Here is a 23183-nt window from a genome sequence, read left to right on the forward strand (position 1 = left end):
TATAATAATAATAAATAACCAGTTTTTAAATAGCACATACTATGTGCCAAACATTGTGCTAAGTGCTTTACAAATTGTTTGATTCTCAAAATTCTAGAGAGAAGAAATAAGGTCCAATTATCAACCTCATTTCATAGCTAAGTAAATTGAAGCACCAGAGGTTAAGTGAATTAAGATTTACATAAGTAAAATTGTACTTGATTTTGACTTTGCATAAAAAATTTTCATTTTGGTTTCTTCCACACAGAAAGTCAAGGAAATATTACAAATGTAGAATAAACATTTTACCTTGCCCTTGGAGGAAAAGTAAACTTCACTTACTAATTTTATGGTATTACATAAAAAGATGGAAAATTTAGGTCTTAGTTCAAGATATAGCATATTCTGTATGTCTAGTGAGAGAGAAGTACTCCCCCAAGATGATGTAATGAAAAACAAGATTATCTAAAAATCACTGAAGGAAGTGATTCCTGCACAGAATTGATCAAAACAAGACAAAACAAAAAAACAACATTCTGAGGGAAAAAATGTTTATAATTATCTAACTTTAAATTTCTTATTCAAAACTGGGAATTTTTAACTAAGAGTTTCTTATTACCCTGCAATCTGAAAAGTTCACAAAATACTCTAATATGATACAGAAACATTTTATACAAGGCCAGTTTCTCAATTTAGAAGATAGGCTTTAAATTCAGAAATAAGAGATGGCTATGTGTTGTGTAATAAGTGTAAATTGTCAAAAAGTTGAAGCATCGTTCATGATATATATCAAGAGAGCCTTGCAGATCCTTATTTAGAAACGTTAAATTATTATCGGCCCATTCATGATCTAGAAAAAAGATTGGTATACTCTTTTGCAGAGCAAAGTATAGTTTCCTTACCTTCCCATTATTGGGTGTTTAGATCACCAAACACAAATAGAAAGTGTTAAATTGAAGTGGAAATGGAGTCACTGCAATAGGTGCATTTTGATTTAGAAAACCACATATTAATATTAACATTATTCTATTGTATATTTATTTATTTTATTAATTATTTCCCAGTTAAGTTTAGCTTATTTTTCAGATGCATTCATTTTGGCACCTTGGGCTTACATCATCAACTCTTTTTTTTTCTTAATCTTGGTGTACAGTTTTATTTTTTTATTTTTTTTTTATTAATTTTTATAATTATAACATTTTCTTTGACAGTACATATTCATGGGTAATTTTTTTTTACAACATTATCCGTTGTACTCCCTTCTGTTCCAAATTTTTCCCCTCCTTTCCTCCACCCCCTCCCCTAGATGGCAGGCATTCCCATACATATTAAATATTTTATAGTATATCCTAAGTACAATATATATGTGCAGAACCGAATTTTGTTGTTGTTGTTGTTGTTGCAAAGGAAGAATTGTATTCGGAAGCTAAAAATAATCTGGGAAGAAAAACAAGACGAAACAAAACAAAACAGTGCTCACAGTTTATACTCATTTCCCAGTGTTCCTTTTCTGGATGTAGCTGATTCTGTCCATCATTGATCAATTGGAATTGGTACATCATCAACTCTTTGCCCTATAGCAATGTTTCTTAGGCTGGGATCTCTGAATCTACTTTAAAAAATACTTTTATGATTGCATCTCAACATAACTGGTTTCTTTTTATAATATTATGGTTTTTAAAAAAGCATTTAAAAACCATAATTGTGAAAAGGGGTCCATAGGTTTCACCAGACTCTCAAAAGTGTCCTAAAGACAAAGACGTTTAAGAGCCTCTGTGCCAGAAGATTAGTTCATGAATAAAAACTATTTCTAGAATTGGTATTATCTAAATAGTACACAGAGAAAGGAAAGCAGTGGCCAGGAACACAGTTAAGTCTTTTTAATTTGTGCAACAACATCTACCCATCATCTTTACAAATGAGATATTTTACCACATTACCGAGACCTGCTTTTAAGAGATCCAAAGCAAACAATAACATGGCTATGTAAATAGCACACTATTTTTTTTTCTGCATTTAAGTCTATAGCTACATAGAAACTGAAATTTCAACACATTTGACATTGGATGCAACATTATTCTCACCTCTAAGTTACATAGTGTCATATTTCTGAAGACATAGGCAGAATTTCCTTCTTCGGAATGGCAGGTAACCTGGAAAGTCCCATACGATGAACTTTCTGTGAGTTCTGGCCAATACTGGTGACACTTAACCTAAGGTAAAAAAACATTCCCAAAGAAATTGTGTTTAGATTCAAAGATTCTAATTGACCTAGAACCTGGTTTACATATCTGCCTTTGACATGCCCTGAGTGATTTTCAGCAAGTTACTTCCCCTCATGGGCCTAAGTTTTCTCATTCATAAAATGAGGGACTTGATTTGAGGGTCCCTTTCAGCTCTATGCTGATAAATCAAGTATCCCTTTTCATAATAATTGCTTTTATTACTAGCATTTGTATAAGCACTTAAAGAGTTGCAAAGTACTTGCACATATTATCTTATTAGATCTTCTGAATCTCATTCTAATTTTCCTTCCCTTTTAACCTGCTGCTTAGAACTAAAGCATCTATAGACTTTCTGGATATAGTGAGAAAAGCATTTGTAAATTAGAAAAATAATATGTAAATATGTAGTTATAAATGACTGAAAATTGATTAGAGACAGTCTTTTAAGAGAACAGTCAAATCAAAGAAAATCTTTAGAACATCAAAGCAAAGTGTTTTTTTTTTTTAACTAACATCCATTATGAACAAAGTTTAAGGCATTATTATAGACTTAAAAAAAAAAGATTAACACATAATTATAAAATGTAAACCCTGTTCACATTTTTCTATCTCAATGCCTTTGGCTTACACCATTTTCCATGTTGAGGATGTTTTTTTTTTCTTTTTCCTCTCCATAGTATATCTAAACCTTATTCATTCTTCAAAACTCATTTCAAGCCAAACCTGTAGGCTTTATGAAGTTTTCTCCATTTTCTAGAATGTCTCTCCATTTTCAACTTCTACTACATTTATTTCAACTATCATACTCTGTTATTTAATTCTTTACATTTTAGTTTTTTCTTTCCAATTAGATTAAAAGCTCTTTTAAAGGATCATAAAATTATGGAAAGGACCTGAGGTAATTAAATCAATATTCTCATTTTAAAGGTGAGAAAATTGAGACTCAAAATATTAAATAACCTGTCCAGAATTCCCACACCTGATGTCTGAAGAGGGACTTGAATCCAGATCTTCCTAATTTCAAGTCAAACACTCTATGATTTCATGCTTTTTTCATGAATTCAATTAAATAATAATAGCAATAGTTAAAATCTATATAGTGTTTTAAAGTTTGCACAGAACTTTATAGAGATATATATTTTTTTCCTTATTCCTGTGATGTATGTGTTGCTATTATCCCCATTTTACATTTGAGAAAACCAAGGCTAAAAGTGGATTAAGTAAATGTTTAGGATTACACAACTAGTAAATATCTGGGGCAAGATCTGAATTCAGCTATCTTTCTGAGAGCACTCTATTCACAATGCCACCAAACTGCCATGAGAGGCCTTCACATTCTTCCTATCAGTTAATCACCACAGCTAAAACTATTATTAGAATGCATTAGAATGCAGGTCTTTGGGGGCACGACTGGGTTTTGTCTTTCTTTGGGTCCCCAATCTTAGCATAGTGCCTGGTGCTTAAGGGCTTAATAACTGATTGTATTCTGCATAGATGGGACCATCTTTCCAAAGGGCTATTATCTCATGACTTTGTTGGTACTAGCATGTTAAGAGTTACTCATTGACTCTTTAGTGAAATCTTAGGAAAACCTTAATCAAGACATTACAAGAACATAAAGTTATAGGTTAAAAAAATTATTTGACTATTTTGGTTAAGAAAAATTCTCTACTTAGTAGCACATAGGATCCAAGTTCTGACTTACTCTGCCTCGTTCCACTTGTGTAGTCAACATTACAACCATGGAGGAACCTTGCTCCCATGTCATCTGCCAAAAATCTGTACAAGTGTTTGGTAATGGCCCCTGACAAGCAATATACTGATTTATAATGCTGGAAGAAGGGATTTCCATCTAAAAGGAAAAGAACAAAAGCAGCATAATTGTATTATTTAATTATCATCCCCTTTGGACAACTAAGTATATGAATCATAGAATAAATCTTTGCTGGATAATTTAGATTGAATTACAAAAGTCAGATTAGAATGAAAAAAGGCTTTAACAATAATAAAAACATGTCTGATAAAATACATTTCTAGGACTGTTTCTGTGACTATATGTCTCTGTTGTAAGACAAATTACAATGGGGAAGGCATATATACTATAAGGAAATGATAAGTCCTATTATTTTAAGATTAGTCACAACTGAAATAATTAAAATATATAATTTTTTATATAAATTTCTAGTTAATCAGCAGTAACTGTTATATTATTGTGAGGTCTATGAAAATAATTTGAATCAATAATTTACTAATTATAATTTGCTAAAGAGTGACTTATTGACCTATTTGATGATAGCACAACGAATTTTTATTACCCATATCTAAGTTTATCAGGAGAGGAATATCTTTGGAAATGATGAGCATCAAAACACATACTTGTGTCTCTTTAGAGAAATGAGGAAGCCAGTCATTTGTTTGTTCATTTATTTCAACAAACATTTATTAAGCAATTATGTGCCAGGTGCAGGAAATACAAAGACAAAAGTGAAATAGTCTCTGGAGTCAATGAGCTGACACTACTGGAGTGTAGGAGAAAAATAATACAAAGACAAACAAACACAAAGTGATTTTGCAGGGAAGGAAGGAAGGGTGCTAGAGTCTGGGAGATCACAGTATGTTTAGTTTAAGACATGATGTCTGTTACTGAGTCTTATAGGAGGTTAGGAATTACAAAAGGGCAAGGTCAGGAAGAAATATATTTTGGGTATGAAGGACAACCTAAGATATGCAGATGGAAGACAGAATATTATATATGGAGAAAGAAAATAGGCTGACTGGGTTGGAAAGTCGAATTCACAAAGAAGAATCATATGTAATGAGTCAGGACAGAGGTAGGCTGGAACACATTTTAAAATGCCACACAAAAAAGTTTTAACTTTATCCTACAGAGAAGTGGGAACTGAAATATCTGAAACTGTGGAATGACAAGTTCAAAGGTGTTCTAGGAAGCAAATATCAATTTGGTAGCTGCATGGTGGATGAACAGAGAAAGACAGACTAGAGGGGAGGGACACCATTAAGAAGGCTCCTATAACAGCCCTGGTAGGACGTGATTAAGTTTTCATTTGTGTTCTAGGCATCACTCCTGACTCACTGGATTTTCTCCACCATGTCATAGGAGCTTTCCTAATACCAGTGATAATAGCTTTCTTACTGTAGAACCTTCTGCCCTTGCACCTACTGGTAAGTTTCCCTAGGACCCTCCTGGTTGAGGAAGGGCCCAGGCCAACTATTCATTTCTTTCTTAGCTGTTTCTAACTCTCTAGCTTTCTCCATCATGCCCCTAACATGAGTGCTTTGTTCTTTCCCCCCTCTTTTCAACTTGGTTTTATAAGTTGTTTACCTTTAGAAAGTAAGTTCTTTGAGGGCAAGGGCTACATTTTTGTTTGTATTCGGATCCCTAGTGCTCAGAAATGCTAGACACATAGTAATTTTAATAAATGTTTCTTTTTAAAAATTATTATTATTGTTTTTGGTAAGGCAATTGGGATTAAGTGATTTGCCCAGGGTCATACAGCCAGGACGTATTATGTGTCTGAGGCCAGATTTGAACTTAGGTCCTCCTGACTTCAGGGCCTGTGTTTTATCCACTGCATCAAGGTGTCCTTTAATAAATGCTTCTTGATTTGAAATAAGGTGTAGTCACTTGGAAGAGGAGAAAAGGATTGATGTGAGAGATGTGAAGGTAGATTTGACTTGGCAACAAATGTAGATGAAGTTTGTGAGAGGAAGCATAATGCAAAATGTTTTACACCTTAGTGACTAGGGTGGTAACTTCCATAGAAATGAGGAAATTTGGAAGACCTGTTTTAGAAATAGATTCAATGTGCCTAAAAGACAAAGGCAGTTGCTCCAGGACAGTTATTTATTGTTCTAATTATTCGCAAGACTTATGGCTTTAGAATAGTTTAATAGAAAGCCAACTGCTTACTTTTTTGAGATTAGCAATCATTTATGACTAATATAGAGTAAGTAATTTTATTATATGTTAATATAGATAGTGTAAATTGTTGGGAGAATATGCTATGAGGTTCAAGAACTCTTAACATCTGTTTTTTTTACTTACATATTCATAAGGCAGTTTTAGAGTCATGTAAAAATACTGTTTTAAACCTCCATTACATACAAAGAAATAAAGAATATTTAAAGATTTGTGATTGAAAAAACTCATGCTAAGTGATAACTCTAACAAAAAGATTTTGGGGTAAGAAACTTAAAAATGCCCTACCATTCTAAATACCACTGACATATAGAAAATTAAACTTACATTTATGTAATTTGCATTGATATAGTCATCATTATCCTTTAAAATAACCCGTGTAGCATCATCTGGAAAAAAAAAAAGAGTATTAAAACAATGTTATTTGGCATTTATAAATCAGAAAGATCAAAATATTAAAAATTAATTTAAAAATATACTTACAAGGCGAAATATCTCTATATCTATTTTTGGAAATATTTTGAGGTAATTTGGCACAAGACATTGTCATTCCAGGCTTTTTCCGATAGAGTTGCTATAAGGGAATAAGTCACAAGTTTTGGTTATAGTTTAAGATCCACATTAGCACACAGACAACACCAATAAATGTACACAGGAAACTTCAACTACAACAAGAAGCAATGAACTCCATTCTTTTTTACATAATCCATGTGAAAATCTGATATTCTTCTTTAACTTGCTAAAATAAAATCACTACTAATAAAATGGAAGAATTTCAACAATGTTCTTTGTCATAAAACTGTTGCACTATATTTGGGTTTGGTTTTGCCATTAGTGAACATAACATTTTGGTATTCCATTTTCCTAACACTTATTTGCCAACTTTACATTTTGTAAAAGTACTTGGATCAATTATCTTACAGGATTATAGGGACAAAAGTGCTTTGTAAATGATAAAGTATTATGTAAGTATAAATGTAAGTAATTATTGTTACTACATAAAAAAAGAAAAAAACTTTAACCTATGAGTGAAAGGGAAAGAAAAATCTTAAAAACCCAAACAAAACCAAATTTATAAATGTGTAAAAATTCAATACTGGTGGGGCTGTGAGAGAAATAAGCTAATATTTACTCTTTAGGGAATATCTGTGAACTTCTTTGGAAAAGAATAAAGAATTTGTCAAGTTAAAAGAGTTGACTTATCAAATCTCATTAGAGAGTAAGAAAATAATATTCACAGTTGCATTAATCAGAATTAGGCCAAATAAATTATAGTATATTAATGTAATAGAATATAATTATAACATCAAGAGTAGGAAAAATGGAATATGGGAAGACATTTACAATAATAATTATAATAACTGCCAATTACACAGAATTTTAAAATTTCCAAAGATTTTAAAATATGTTATAATTTGAGTCTTATAGTAGCTCAGCGAGATTGAGATAGATTCTGGAGGCATTATATGATTTTAGAGATAAGGGATGTAAGATTCAGAGAAGAATTAATTTGTTCATGATCACAAAAGTATCAGAGATAGGGCTTGAACCTAGATTTTTCTAAATCCAGAAGTATATCCTCTTTGTCATGATGCTTCTCTAGTGATGAAAAATGAAGCAGATTAAAAAAAAATGCATCAACTACAGCTACATAAATGAAAATAACATTAAATAATAACAAGAGGTCACAGGTAAATACCATGGATGATGTTGGTATTGCCTTATTAAAATGAAGTCTTAAGAAAACAATGAAAAAAGTTAAATTAGTTAAAATAGAAATCTCTTAAATTTAACTTATGTTAATTTCTGACTATATATTTATTATTAGGGTTGACTTCTAAGCTAACAAGATATAGAATTTTCTCTTTAAGTAGACATATGTTACTGCTTATTTCTCATTTCAATCTCTTCAATAATCTATCTCCACTAGTTAATGCCAGCTGAAGAAACACGATTTAATTTGCATACATGAGATCTATTCTCATTTCTCATAAAGATTAGTTTAGCATTAAATAGTTCATTTAAAACTCTTCCTGGTTTGCCTTCTTTATTTTTCAAAGGGATAAACACATGGAGAGTTTTAATTGGAGCTAAGTAGAAGACATTTGTTTTAATTATATCTTCACTTGGGAAAAGCAATCTTTAAAAAATCATTTGAAACTTAAAATATAATTCCAGAGGCCTCAGTCCCCCCATGGTAAGAGTTTAACAAATAGTCAAAAAGAGTTTACAGAAGTTTCTTTGCTAGCACTTAAGCAAATCACTGTAGCTTTGCCTATACCTTAATTAGGTTCACAGTCCTGAGAGGCAGACACCAGTATATTACAGCCTGTAGCCATAGTGGAATGGGGACCTTTCTCACAGTTCCAGAATGGAAAAGAGTATTTGTGGTCACTCACATGCATTCATGGCAATGATGTTTGCATACTCTGCTAGAAAGAATATGGCAAAGGGGTATTCTACGTTGAAACCTGATATTAATTTGGATTCTCCTTTGTTAGGTCAAATGGTACTCCAGAAGAGCAGTAAAGTTATCTCTTCTTAGATCATATCATCTTGGGGAGAACTGAAAATTTACAGGTCCTTAGAAGGATCTCTGAAAACGGTTGCACAAAACCCCTGAAATTGGGACAGTGTACTATCTACCCTAAAAGTACAGCCCTATTTTAACAAAGAGTTAAAAGTCAAGTAATAAGCTGGGAAAATGAGCAAACAAGAAAAAAGATTCTAACCACAGAAAGTTACTTGGTGATAAGGAAGACTAAAATACACCTTCAGAAGAAGATGATAAAGTCAAAGCTCCTACATCCGAAGTCTCCAAGAAAATGTGAAACAAGTCTTGGGTCATGAAACAGCTCAAAAAGGATTTAAAAAATCAAGTAAGCAAAATTAAAAAAAAATTGGGAAGAGAAATGAGTGACACACACACACACACACTCAAAAACCCCCATGAAAAACAAGTCAATAGGCTGGTAAAGGAGACAACAAAAGAAATACAGAACAAAGTAACACCTTGAAAAACAGATTAGGCCAAATGATAAAGGAAGTTTAAAAAAAAAAGTACAAAAAAAAAGGAGAAGAATGCCTTAAAAAAGGCAGAACTGGACAAATAAAAAAAAATGCACTGAAGAAAACAACGCCTTTAAAAGTAGAATTGATTAAATAAGAAAGAAGGGACAAAAGCTCACTGAAGAAAGTAAGTTTCTTAAAAATTAGAATTGAGCAAATGGAAGATAATAATTTTATGAAAAATCAAGGAACAATAAAACAAAACCAAAATAATGAAAAATAGGAGACAATATGAAATATCTCACTGGAAAAACAACTGACCAGGAAAACAGGTCTAGGAGAAATAATTTAAAAATTATTCGACTACTTGAAAGCCATGACCGAAAAAAAAGAATTTAGATATCATCTTTCAAGAAATTGTCAAGGAAAATTGCCCTGATATCCTAGAACCAGAGAGTAAAATAGAAATGGAAAGAATACATCAATCACCTCCTAAAAAGATCCCAAAATGAAAACTCTCGGGAATATAATAGACAAATTCCAGAGGTTCCAAGTCAAGAAAGAAACATACCAAGCAGCTAAAGAGAAACAATTCAAGTTCTGTGGAACCACAATCAGCATAACACAAGATCTGGCAGCTTCTACATTAAAGGATCAGAGTCCCTGGAATATGATATTCCACATGGCAAATAAATAGAATTACAATCAAAATTGAATATAATGTTTCAGGTGGAAAAATGGATATTCAATGAAATAAAGGACTATCAAGCCTTCTTGATGAAAAGACCAGAGATGAATAGAAAATTTGACTTTCAAACACTAACCTCTTGAAGAAACAAAAAAAGTTGAATAGGAAACGGAAATCATAAGAGACTTAATGAAGTTAGACTGCAAATAGTCCTATGTGGGAAGATGATACTTATAACTCAAAAGAGCTTTCTTGTTATTAGAAGAGTTAGAGGGAATATTATGTAGACAAAGGGCATAGTCAAGTTAAGGAGTATAAGAGAAGTACAGTAGGAGAAAGGGAAGGAGCAAGCAGAATGGGGTAAACTATGACAAATCACAAGAAGAAATTATTATAGTGAAGAAGAGGAGGGGAAACATAAAGGAGAGTGAGTGAACCATATTCTCATAGAAGGAATTATTACCTCAAAAAGGAAATAAGATATATATTCAATTGGGTATAAAACGCTATCTTACCCTACTAGGTAATATCTACCCTACAGGAAAGTAGGAGAGAAAGGGGATAAGAGAAGGGAGGGCATATTGGGGAAGAAGGCAGTCATACGAGGCCTTTTTAAGGAAGGACAAAGTGAAAAGGAAGTAAGAGTGGAATAAATGGGGAAGTGAGTAGGAAGATAATGGTGGAAATAGCAAGAGTAATTGTGAAAAAAAAAAATTGAAACAAGTTTTTCTGATAAAGGACTCATTTCTTAAACAAAAAGAGAACTAAATACAATTTATAAAAATAAAGTCATTTCCCAATTGACAAATGAACAAAAGATATGAATAGTTTTCAGATGAAGTAATCATAGCTATCTTTAATCATATGAAAAACGCTCTAACTTATTATTGATTGGAGAAATGCAAAATAAAAGTTTTGAAGTACTACTACCACATAGCAATTAGATTGTCTAATAAGATAGTAAAGCAATGCCACTACTAGCACTGTATCCCAAAAAGAGACAAAAAATAAAAAGGAAAAAGACCTGTATGTACAAAAAATATTTACAGCAGCTCTTTTCTGGGGGCAAAGAATTAGAAATTGAGGGGATGCTTATCAGTTGGGAAATGACTGATTATTGTACTCTTATAGTAGTACAATGATGGGCAGAATGCTCTCAGAATAACCTGGACTTCCCTGAGCTTAAGCAAAATGAAATGTACTGTGAACAAAGTAACAGTAGTATTGCAAGATGATTAGCTGTAAATAATATAGCTATTTTTGGCAATACAATGATGCAAGACAACTCTGAGAGGCTTATGATGAGAAATGATATCCATATCCACAGAAAGAATTTGATGTCTAAATTACTGATTGAAGCATATGTTTTTTAATACTTTATTTTTCTTGAGTTTTTTGGGGGGATGGGTTTATGTTTTCCTTCACAACATGAATATTCTGCAAATGTTTTGCCTGACTGCACATGTATAACTTATAGTGATCTGAATGCATTCTCAAAAGGGAGAAGGGGAGAGAATCTGGAACTTAAAGTTTTAAAAATCAATGTTAAAAAACTATTTTTACATATAATTGGGGGAAAGTGAAATACTACATTTAAAATAAAGGAAGCAGTCAATCTCCTCTTCCCCTTATATACAAAATAGAAAAAACAAAACAAAACAGAAAAAGAAAACTTTGTCATTTGCATAACAGAACATAAAAGATTCAAAACATGTAACAAGTTTCTATTTCAAGAAAACATATATGATATTAGAGCACATTATATTCAGAGCTGTCCATTTTCTTTGCTTCAATGTAGGTTTTCTTTTATTTTTCTGCTGTGTACTTTTTATTTTTTTTCTGCCTTTTTCCTCCCTTTCACCTTACCCAAATATACTATAGTTAAATACAACTGTTTATTTATGCACACACACATGCATATACACATACATATATACCTATAATGATACAAATATATACATTTATATGCATCTATATAAAGCACTATGCTTATTTGTCCTCTTTTTCTGAAGATAGATAACATCATCCTTCTTAGGTGTAAGTCTTTTCATATTTTTCTAAATTCATCAACTCATCATTCCCTAAGCCACAGAAATATTCCAACCTTATATTAGCTAAGCCATAATCTTGGGCACATAAAATTTATCCAGAGCAGTTTAAATTTCATAAAAATTCATTTATTGTTTTTCAATATTGAGACAGTGGTTCCTTACAGATTTTGAAGGCATATTAGTTTATGGATTTTAAAGTTAATTATTCAAAAAACATGGAACTAAGACTGGAAAACTACTTAAGATTTTATGAAATGAAAGGAAAAATATTTTCTAAAAACACAAATGCATTGTTACTCACATCAAACTGTGTAAGGATTGTCCCACTGTCAAGACCCTCGGCAAGCTGGACCATTGATTCCCTCAAAGCATTATCATTCTGATGAACACCATCTAGTGGGGATTTTTCAGGGATATATTGGAAATCTGGTTCATTCTCAAATTTTTCTTCTACTACATCATATACAGCTGAAAAGGAACATGGAAATTATTAGTGTCTTTCACTTGCTGGACATGTTCCTAGGGCAAACAAATTAAAGACAAATTAATTTAAGAAGAAATATATAAAATTTGGCATCCATTACCAATACAGGAGAAATACCCCTATTATGCTGAATAACATTCCTACCTTTGGCATAAAATCATTACCAAATTAAAGCCTTTTCTAATATAATGTATCTCAAAGGAGTGAAGATTCAGAATTTCTTTAGTTGGAAGACCAACAGCCTTAGTAATCAGCACATTACACTAAACAGAAGAACTTCTTATAGGAGGGTAGTCTCTGAGCATGAATGGCTGAGTGAGGCTACGCTCTGAAAAGGTCTCAAGACTCCTCACCCACAGACTCTTGTGCTCAAAGGACAGGCGAAAGACAAAATCAATTTTTTCTGAAGAAGCTGCCATACTCCCAAATGAGTAGATATTAGTATAGGAATTTTGGCAGACTCTGAGGATTTGAAGAAAGTAAGATTATTACCAGACTGACAAAACAGAAGAAAATAGATAAAGATTGCAGCTGTGATTTCATTGATAGAGAATTCCCTATAGGAAATTCTGGCAATGCAGATAGAACCTTCTCTGAAATTCATAATCTTAAGAGAATTGCCTAGAACATTGAGGGATTAAGTGATGTGTGCAATCATTAAGTCAATGTAAGATGCAATTTAAACCTGTTGCTTCCTGGTCCTGAAACCAAATGCAACATTTAGTTACAGAGCAGAATTTTCCTACTAGGGCCAAAGCTAGTTACTATGACTATATAAAACTAGCAACACAGAGAAAAGGATACAAAGCACAGAGCACAGGGACAAGACAAAGAAGATGAATTAACATTACAGTGTATTAAAAGGTCAGAGAAGTGTCCAGTCTGACAGCTAGAAAATCTTTCTGTATAAAACCTGAAAGTGCTATAAATTACCCAAGCTCTGCTAAATAGGGGTCTAAGGCCCTAATCTTATATTGGTTCTTAATTTTTCTCAGATTTAAATAAAGCCTATTAAGGACAAAAAATAACAACCAATCTCTGCTCAACATGCCTCAGATTTTTTTTTTAAGTTATCTTTGGTTTTTATATCAACTCTTTTGTCTTCTCTTGCATATTTAGTCACTTCCATGTACAAAGGCAGAATAGCAGACTGGGACAGCTGAATTGCTGCTGGATTTATTTCACTTTAGTGAATTGACATCAGGGATCTGATCTAGTTCCAGATCTTTGTTCTAATCTTTATAATATCAGATATTTAAAAATAATACTGACCAAATAAATTCTTTATAATAGTATCTTCAGAGCCATCAGCAATATGAATAAGGATGTATGGTTGACAGTAAGCATAGTATAATGAGAAGAATATTGGATTTGAAATCAAAGGATTTGTGTTCAAAACCTAGATATCCTACTTTAACCTGTATAATCATGACAAATCACTTAAGCTCTTTTTAAACCAAATAAAAAGATTGGATTAGATATTGTTAAGGTACATTCTTGGTTTCAAATTGTGAGAAATACTCAGGTTTCCACAAGATGTTACAAGTTTCAAGGTAATGTAGAATAACAAAGCATTGCTGACCAACCAGCTTTCAGAAGAAGGAACCAGCCTAATGCAGTCTTGATAAAGGGGGCTAGGCTAGAAACTGGCTTAATCCAGGTCAGGGTCAGTGACTGGGAGAAGGCAATCTGGTAAAGCCTGATTACTATTGAGGTTTGTCATCTGTCTTAAGGAAACACTATATTTTCATTAGAGTTAAAATAAAAATGTAATTTCTTTTCTCATCCAAGATCATAGACCCCTTTGAAATCTATCTAATGATCTGTTATGAATCTTTGTAATAATTTTTTTTATTTCACTACAATCTTTCCCCCCTATTCTACTGTGTATACAAAGTGCTCAATTTAGTTGCTATTTATTAAATTCATAATAATTATTGAAAAAGTCATTTTCAGAATATATAAAAGGAAAGGAGAAGAAAACTTGGATGGTTTGACATGCCCACTAGATTTTATAGGAACTTATTTAAAGATTCAGATGAAGTATAGAATCCCATAGATTAAAATACTATAAAGAGAAGTAGGCCCAGGAATGATGGAAAACTGAAAGAATAAAAATTTAAAAACAAGCTTTACTGATGACTTTCATGTTTATATTAATTATCTCTGGACATATTTTTTTTGGGGGGAAAAAACTCCCTTTTAACAAAGAAGAGCAATTCAGGAATCATATCTATGTAAATAAAAGAATGAATTTTCACTGAATTTTTTTCTTGTTTTATTATGAACTTAAAAAAAAAAGAAATTTTTATGAGATGAATCACCATGGTAAAAGACTTAATTAAAAAACTTAATTCCTACATTAATTGGGATCACAAATCTCAGGAGAATAACAAGGTATATTATATACTAAGCTGATTTTACAAATACACTTAGTGTAGGGCAAAGAAAGGCTGCAAGGTTTTACTTTTTAAATTTGCTTTTTGTTTGCTCAAATTTCTGTTTAGCTTCTCTTTTTTGGTCTTGTTTTTGTTTTGTTTTTGCTGAGGTACCTGGGGTTAAGTGACTTATCCATGATCACACAGCTAGGAAGTGTTAACTGTCTGGAGGCCACATTTGAATTCAGGTCCTCCTGACTTCAGAGCTGGTGCTCTATCCACTGCTTTATCTAGCTACCCCTAAATTTCTGTTTTAAAGTTTCTTACTGTGGACCTTCAGAAATGACATGTATTAAGCTTGGTCTAAGAAGCAATCTGAGAAAATTCACTTCCTTTCTTTCTTTGGATAGAAGAGAAATAAAGGTCTGAAATGTGGCACATATTGTCAGATATACCCAAGAAAATAACTGGGTTTGCTGAAATGATTGCTTCCTTCCTTGGATAAATCCCTGAACAGAGGAAGGGGAAGAATATATTTGAAGATGAAGGTGATAGAAAAACAAAAGTTATCAACAAAACTGAGATTTAAAGGAAAGAAATGGTAGGTTTTGGTCCTAAAGCATTCAAATTGATAAAAGGATCATTTCAAATTATAAACTGGATGACTGGGGAAGGGCAGTATGAGATTATAGATATTATATTGAGCTCTCAGTTACCTCCTGACCAAATGTAGGAACTACTAGTCAGATGACTCTTTGGAAAAGACAAAGAGCAAAGCTGGAATAAGGTGATAAGAGAATCTTTCATTTTAAATTTTTACATGCCATTATGTTGTTGAAATAGAAGAGAAGCAAGAGTGATAGTGGTTCTTTGGGAGAAAGGGAAATCTGGATGTGGGACTTCAATGGTTAAAGGAATGCTTGGAAATTTTCTTCAATGATGAAAATAAGTAACTCATTTGCAAAAGATAGCTTTAGAGAATTATAGTTTTTAAAAGCTGCCTAGGAACTAAGAGGTGACTTCATGATTACAGAATAAGTTTGTCCCAAAGGCAGGATTTGAACTAGGGTTTTTCTTGACTCCAAGGCCATTTTTCTATTCATTATGCCATATTTTTAAACAATGACTCTTTCTGGAACTTTTTATGATGCTGATTACCTTGAAAGAATAAGGCACAATTAGAAATCCTATATGACATTTTAAAAAAATCCCTATAAGAAGAAAATCTTGTCAAAAAGATTCTCCAGAGTATGGTTCAAGAACACTATATAGAGCTAAAAGGAAGACGAAATTTCAAGATTATATATAGAAAAAAAAAAAAAAAAAAAAAAGATCACTCACCATTGGGTCGAACTAGGAGCACAAGTTCCCCTGAGTGTCTCTCACAGCTAGCTTTTATAAACATGACAACTTGATCATGAGTATGTTCTGTGATATCTCTGCCATTAATCAGCACAACTTGATCCCCTTCATTCAATCGAGGGACACAGAGGTCAGCCTAAAATATGATGGAAATAGGTTTCAAATTCTTAATTTTTCCTTAGATCAAAGAATTACATTTTTTTTTTTTTTGGATGACAACATATCAGAAGAACATTAGATGCAGCAATCCAAATTCTAACTACAAACTAATTTACATGCATCTTATATTGAGAAGAAAACTAGCGCTTAATTTCCTTTTGACTGCCAGAGTTCATTCTCTAGTCATGGCAGGGATTCTGTGTTACTTGTCTAGATTATACAGAAATTGCTGACCAGAACCTGATATGGGTCTGTATCTGTCTTTTTTTTTTTTTTTTTTTTTTAAATTTAGGTGATTTTGTCTCTATTCAGGAGAAAGCTAAAGGATACATACCTTCCATGCAATTTAAAAAGTGGTAATACTTCAGGGGTATATATAATGATTTCTCACAGTGCCTTAAATAGACTATGAAGAATTTTCTTTAAGCCTGTTCTTCCTGGACACCAGATTAGAGGACTAGACTCATGATAGTATAAATAATGATAGTATAATAAAAATTAATTGGGTACCTCAAGTAAAAAATTTTTTTTTTGTCAATGGAGATAACACTTTCATGCTTAATATGTCCTTTTCAGATATGCTACTGTCTTTCTTTCAATGACAGAATGCTATCATTGAAAATTAAACAAACTCACAAAGATCTAAACATTTTATTAAAACATATAGAACACTAAATTGAAAACTCTTAGGATATCACTTTGAAATTTTTTTGGGTAAATTGCAAGCTTTCTTATACTATTGTTTAGGATAACATAATTATCTTAACATAATGTACAAAAAAAATTATTCTTTTTTTTTTTTTTCTGAGGCAATTGGGGTTAAGTGACTTGCTTAGGGTCACACAACTAAGAAGTATTAAGTGTGAAGCTGAATTTGAACTCAATAGAGTGCCTGAGTTGGCACTCTATCCACTGTGCCATCTAGCTGTCCCCAAAAGAACATTCTTGATAAATTATTTGTAAAGAATTATAAAAGCCTTCCTGCCTTGTCAAATAAAGTGATTTGCCTTTATTTGTATCTAAAAGGAGCTCAATGACTTTCAGAAGGATCATGTAGTTAAGGAAAAATGGAACACAGGACCTTCTTCCCTTTTGAGGACATTTAGACCCCTTCTGTACTTGGAGGCCTTTTGTTGTTTTTTATTCTAGGTAAAGGGAATGGAGTCTCAGACCTTAGAAGTTGCAAAAGGTTGGGAGAGAGTCAAAGGAATCCATGAATTGAAAAACAGGTTGAGTTTTGCAACAAGCATAATGCTCAACCCTAAAGTACAAAAAGAACTGACAGCCACCTTAAGAACTTGGTAGGACATTTGCTATGCAGGAAATAAGCTAAGTCCTTAATCCTCTATCTGGGTATTGGGGGAAATGTTTTTATGTCTATTCTTACTTTATTTTTGAAATATATATATATATATATATTTTTTTTTTTTGGCAAAAGTTTTCCCTCTTCTCCACCCAAAAAAACTACTGTGTTTTAAAAGCAAAGACTGAGTATATCATTCACTCAGTAGTCCTTCAACAGTAAGTAGGATATTGACTTGAACTAGCACTCAATCATGATGACCATATTTATAACAAAATTAAAAAGACAATATTTCTGTTCAGCTTTGCACTAATAATGGAATATTGTATTCACTCTAGCACATTTATCTAGTATAAGAAGTGTGTGTGTGTGTGTGTGTGTATACATTATATATATAGTATAAAAAACACTCAAAACTAGGACATATTCTTTAGTAATCAACTGCCAAAATATGGTTCCTAATCTGAAGATACTGGAAGTACTTACTTAACTTAAGAAATGGCAATGAATGATTCATTTTATTTTGATAGTCTAAATCCTAGCAACATTGTACATATTATAGTTATATTTTGTATAAAAAGGGAAGATTTTTATGATTTTAAAATAGGATAAAAATAAGCTTACTTCATATCTAATCATTTCCTTGAGAACATTTGCTTCACAATCATAAAATTCAAAATAAAGGTTTGCCATTTAATCATATTTTTGAGATTTTAACTGAATAGTAAAGCTACAAATAGCTACAATATTCCCTAATATCTCATAATAATGGAGCTTGATTTCATCAACTATTATAACCACTATCCAAAGTACTTATTTTCTAAGTCACACATCTTAGGAGCACTTAATTACATTAATTTTGGTGCTATATTATATTTCATTTTGTATTCCTATTCTTTTTCGTGTAATTATAACCTATAAACCTATTTTAAGTAGGGAAACACATTATAGATTTCCTTTGTATTTACCATTAAAAACCTAGAGACAGTGCTAGACACAGAGAAGACATCCAAGAAATGATGAGATGAAATTATAGAAATTATTAAAAGCACAGAATAATTAAATAAAATTAGGCTTTACTTACTGAACTAAGGCAAAGGACTGGCAACACAGATAATCCCAAATATAATTTGTATTTGGCTTTTAAATGTGATTTTCTTTTTTAAATGGAATACATATATATGTTTAAGAAAGTCATAATATTTCAAAACTAAATAATCAAAGTCATGCCACAGTGAATATATGATATAGGAAGTATCCACCTGGGAAATAGTTCAGTTTCTCTAGCTTGCCATATACATTAAATTCCCCCTGTGATCCTTATTTAATAGTACAAATGGCTAATTCATGTCTCAGCTGCTACACAAACTGCACAATCCTAAAGCAAGTGAGTTCCTCTCTGTCAGACTGCTGCTAGATGAACACTCTCCCCCCACCCCGCCCCCCCTGAGGCTGGGGTTAAATTACTTGCCCAGGATCACACAGCTAGGAAGTGTTAAGTGTCTGAGACCAGATATGAACTCAGGTTCTCCTGAATTCAAGGCTGGTGCTCTATCCACTGTGCCACCTAGCTGCCCCTTGGTGAACATTCTTTCCTAAATTAAGCTAAATTTAATTAATACTAAAATATTTTAATTTAAAAAGTTCATTAAGAAGGAATAAAAAAATCCTGTTCATTGTAGAATAAAATAAAATGATGCATAAGACAATTAGAAATGGATCAAGTTTTGAAGAGTTTCACATGCCAAACAGAAGAGTTTATATTTGTAAAGGTAAAAGGGAGTCAGTCACTGGAGTCTATGGAGTTGTGGGACAACATAGTCATTATCGTATTTCTGGAAAATCACTTTGGTATTAGAGTAAAAGGGAGATTTATGTGAGAAGAAACCTGAGGCAGGGAAATGAAAAAACAAACTACTCTAAGTCTTAGGTGAGAGATAACAAGGATATAAACTAATGTGACTATGATCATTGAGTGAGTGGAAAGAAAAGGATTTTTGTGAGAGATATAGTATAAATAACAATAATGATAATAATTTTAAAAGATAATATTTAAATAATGCCTACTTAGTGCCAGGCATTGTACTAAATGCTTTACAAATATCTCATTTAATTCTCACTACAACTCTCAGTGATAGGTGCTATCAATACTCCTGTTATAGATAAGAAAACTAAGGCAAACAAATAAGTGACTTGCCCAAGTTCAAACAAAAAACCAAATGTTTGAAGTCATATTTGAACTCAGATCCTTCTGACTCAAGTCAAACACTCTATCCACTGTGCCACCTAGCTGCATAAAGTAAAAGAAACAATAAAACTTGGCAAGTGACATGCTACAGAAGAGTGAGAAGGCCAGGAGGACATTGAGTTTGCAAATCTTGATGACTGGAAAAATGACAGTGGCTTCAATAGGGAATTTTGGAATGGGGTGGATTTTGGGGAAAAGCTAATAATTTCTCTTTTGAATATGTTAGTTTTGGGATATTTATGTGACAATTAGTTCAAAGTGTTCCAAAGGCAGCTATTGATATAAGGCTGACATTCAAGAGAAAGATGAGGGCTGGACATGTAGATTTGGGAGACATCTGCATAAGATAAAAACTTAATTAATTAATTAATTAATTAATTTTTAATAATAGCCTTTTATTTTCAAAGATAGTTTTCAACATTCACTCTTGCAAAACCTTGTATTCCAAATTTCTGTTTCTCTCTTCCTCCCAACTTCTCCCAAGACAACATGTAGTCCAACATGTTAACCATGTACAATTCTTCTATATATATTTCCACATTTAAGATGATAGTTTAAAGAGCTCACCAGGTCAGAATACATGAGAAAACAGAAAAGGGCCCAACACATTCTTGGCCCACAGTAAGTGGGCAAGACATATATGAAGATGTAGTATCAACCATGGAGACAAGAGTGCTCAGAGAGGTAAAAGGGGGAAAAAAAAAAAAGGATGTTAGATTTGCTAATTAAAAGAGTATTAGTAAGTTTGGAGAAAGCAGTTTCAGATGATGATAAGGTCTAGAATTCATATTGCAGTAATTATGAGCACAAGGGAAGTAGAAGCACTGAATATAGATTTTTTTTTTTTCCCAAAGGTTGGCTAAGAAAGGCAGAGATGGCAACATCTATTGAGGTTTTTAAGGAAAAGACAACACTTGGATGGATTTATGGGCAGCAGAAAAGGAACAAATAGATAAGGAGAGACTTTAGGTTAGAAAAAAAAGAGGGGATAATACTGAGGGCAATTTGATGGAAGAGATGAGACCAGTGGTACATGGAGAAGGGTTGGTCTTGACAAGAAGGCCATGCCTTTATCAGAAACTAAAGGAGAACAGATAACAATGTATATAGGAATTTGAAAAGACCTGGTGAATATAAATTATAGTGAGTACAATCTGTCTTGAGATGATGAAGAGTTAAATATAAGGCAAATATATTCTAATTTATTTTCACTTCCATTGTGGTTTTTTATTTTAAAGGAAAAAAATCATCTAATTCATAAATGTAATGCTAATAAATTATTTTACATGAAAAATTTCAATTTGCTTTTATTAAAACCTGGAGCTCAATACAGCTGACTTACTTTTTTGTTACTTCAAGGGTTATAGCAACAAAACACTCATTTTGCCAAAGATATGGCCAGAAAATTGAGACAAAATTCAACATGAATTAAAAATAAACTTACACTAAAGGAGAATTAAGGAATGTTTTTCAGTAACAGGTTAAATTAACATTTCCATTTTTAAATGATGAATTTAAAGGGAAAACAATGTTTAATTTTCTTTACCTAAAGAACCAAATAATTAGACATCCAGATAAAGAATATTACTTTTAAACAACTCCCATGAAACTGAAAAATTTATAAAGAACTTACTGGTGTTCCTGGAGCTACACGAGAAACTATCACAGGCATCTTCTGATCATATCCACCCTTAGAAAATGTATTAAAAGTTAGTGTCAAATTTATGAGAGAGAAAAATTTCTTAACATAAAGATAAGCTAATTCAATTACCTTTACATTGAATCCAAACCTTCCATTCTCATCAGGTTTCATTTTTATCAGAACAAGATTATCCTGAGGAATACCACCATTGGGCTAATTAAAAAAAGAAAAGAAATTATGTAATTTCCTTTGAATTTACAAGTGACTATTTATATTTCTTTGGCCTAGAGATCCCATCATTCAATTAATCAACAAGGTTTTTATTCTTCCCCTTTTTTTGGTGTGAGGGGTGAGTAGATGGGAGGATAGTGAAGAGGACTGTTGTTTTTAAAGGGCTGAATTTCCTTTCTTATCTAGGGTGGAAAGAGATAGTTCTGGACTTAGTATGGAAACTTGGACCTATTCCATTTCCAACCTTGGCTGGGTCAACCCTGCTTAGGAAATATGGTAGCCTTTGCTCTCAAAAGATTCTGAAATTAATGTCAAAATTAGTGTAGACACCCACTCAACAGGTAAAGCTCACTGTAGCTTAGAACTTCTGAGGTCAAGTGATCAACCAGCAAACTGGTGATCTCTCTTAATAGGATTATATGTATATATGTATATACCAATATATCTGATTGCGAATCAACAAATATATATTAAGGGCCTAATATGTGCCAAGCACTGTATTCCTCCTCCTGGGCTTCTGAAATAATACTCTCTTGATTTTCTTTCTACCTATTTCAGCATTCCTTTTCTCAGGTTCCTATGCCAGATCATTACTATTCTACCTAGTCAGCATGGATGTCTGAAGGTTCTAACCCAAGCAGACTTCTCATATTTCCTCTCTTTATGATCTTTATGATCTCAAGTTCTACAAATCAAACACATAAATTAATCCTAAATCTATATATTTAACTCTAAGTTCTCTTAAAAATTCCTGATAACCATTTGCCATTTATCTCCAATGGATGTATCACATATTTTAAGATGCACATTTTAAATATAGCAGAGGTCTATAATGAACTTCTTTCTTTTCAGATAAAACCATACCTCCTTCAAAAGTAAATTTTTCTAATAAAGGTGTTGGTGTTCAGTCATTTTAGTTGTCTAACACTTCATGGCTTCATTTTGGGGTTTTCTTGGCAAAGATAATGGCATGGTTTGCCATTTCCTTTTCTGTTTTGCTAAAGACCTCACCATATTTCTAGTCTTTCACCCTCCCAACTTCACAGTTATACATGACTCTTCTCTTATTCATTTCCTAATCCCAATCAAGAGTAAAGCCTTGTAGATTTAATCTCTCTTATCTTTCCCCTTTGTCCTCTTTCCTATACTTGGACAACCAGCATCTTACATCTCCCAAAGACTATGACAATAACTCCATCTAGTCTATCTGGTTAATGTCTCTCCTATTCTCAATTCATTCTCTACATTGCTGCCAAAGGAATTTTAAAACAGGCATTGACCTGTCCTATTCAAATATGTTCGGTAGTTCCTTATTGGCTTAAGAGAAAATAAAAAGTCTGACACTGAAAATCCTTCACAGTCTAGTTCTAATTTACACCACTAAATTTACTTACCAAATTGGCATATTTGCTGAATAAAATGTTTTCCTCTCTCTGTAAATTTTTTATACAGCCTAGCCTGCAGGTCTGGGATAAACTTTCTTC

At 32.4% G+C, this 23183-nt stretch overlaps 1 protein-coding gene across 10 annotated transcripts in view; it reads right to left on the reverse strand.

Annotated features, from left to right (window-relative positions):
• Positions 1-23183, reverse strand: part of PTPN4 (protein tyrosine phosphatase non-receptor type 4) — a 200699-nt gene that overhangs the window by 11340 nt on the left and 166176 nt on the right. For all 10 annotated transcript variants that reach the window (XM_074301815.1, XM_074301810.1, XM_074301808.1 and 7 more), the window contains 8 exons: positions 21598-21681; positions 21460-21516; positions 16096-16252; positions 12194-12360; positions 6628-6718; positions 6472-6533; positions 3910-4056; positions 2064-2192 (listed from right to left, as the gene is read on the reverse strand). In XM_074301815.1, the coding sequence (XP_074157916.1) occupies positions 2064-2192; positions 3910-4056; positions 6472-6533; positions 6628-6718; positions 12194-12360; positions 16096-16252; positions 21460-21516; positions 21598-21681 (894 nt within the window). The remainder of the gene's footprint in view (positions 1-2063; positions 2193-3909; positions 4057-6471; positions 6534-6627; positions 6719-12193; positions 12361-16095; positions 16253-21459; positions 21517-21597; positions 21682-23183) is intronic.

The sequence above is a fragment of the Sminthopsis crassicaudata genome, chromosome 3 (genome assembly GCF_048593235.1).
Source record: "Sminthopsis crassicaudata isolate SCR6 chromosome 3, ASM4859323v1, whole genome shotgun sequence".
Taxonomy (NCBI): domain Eukaryota; kingdom Metazoa; phylum Chordata; class Mammalia; order Dasyuromorphia; family Dasyuridae; genus Sminthopsis; species Sminthopsis crassicaudata.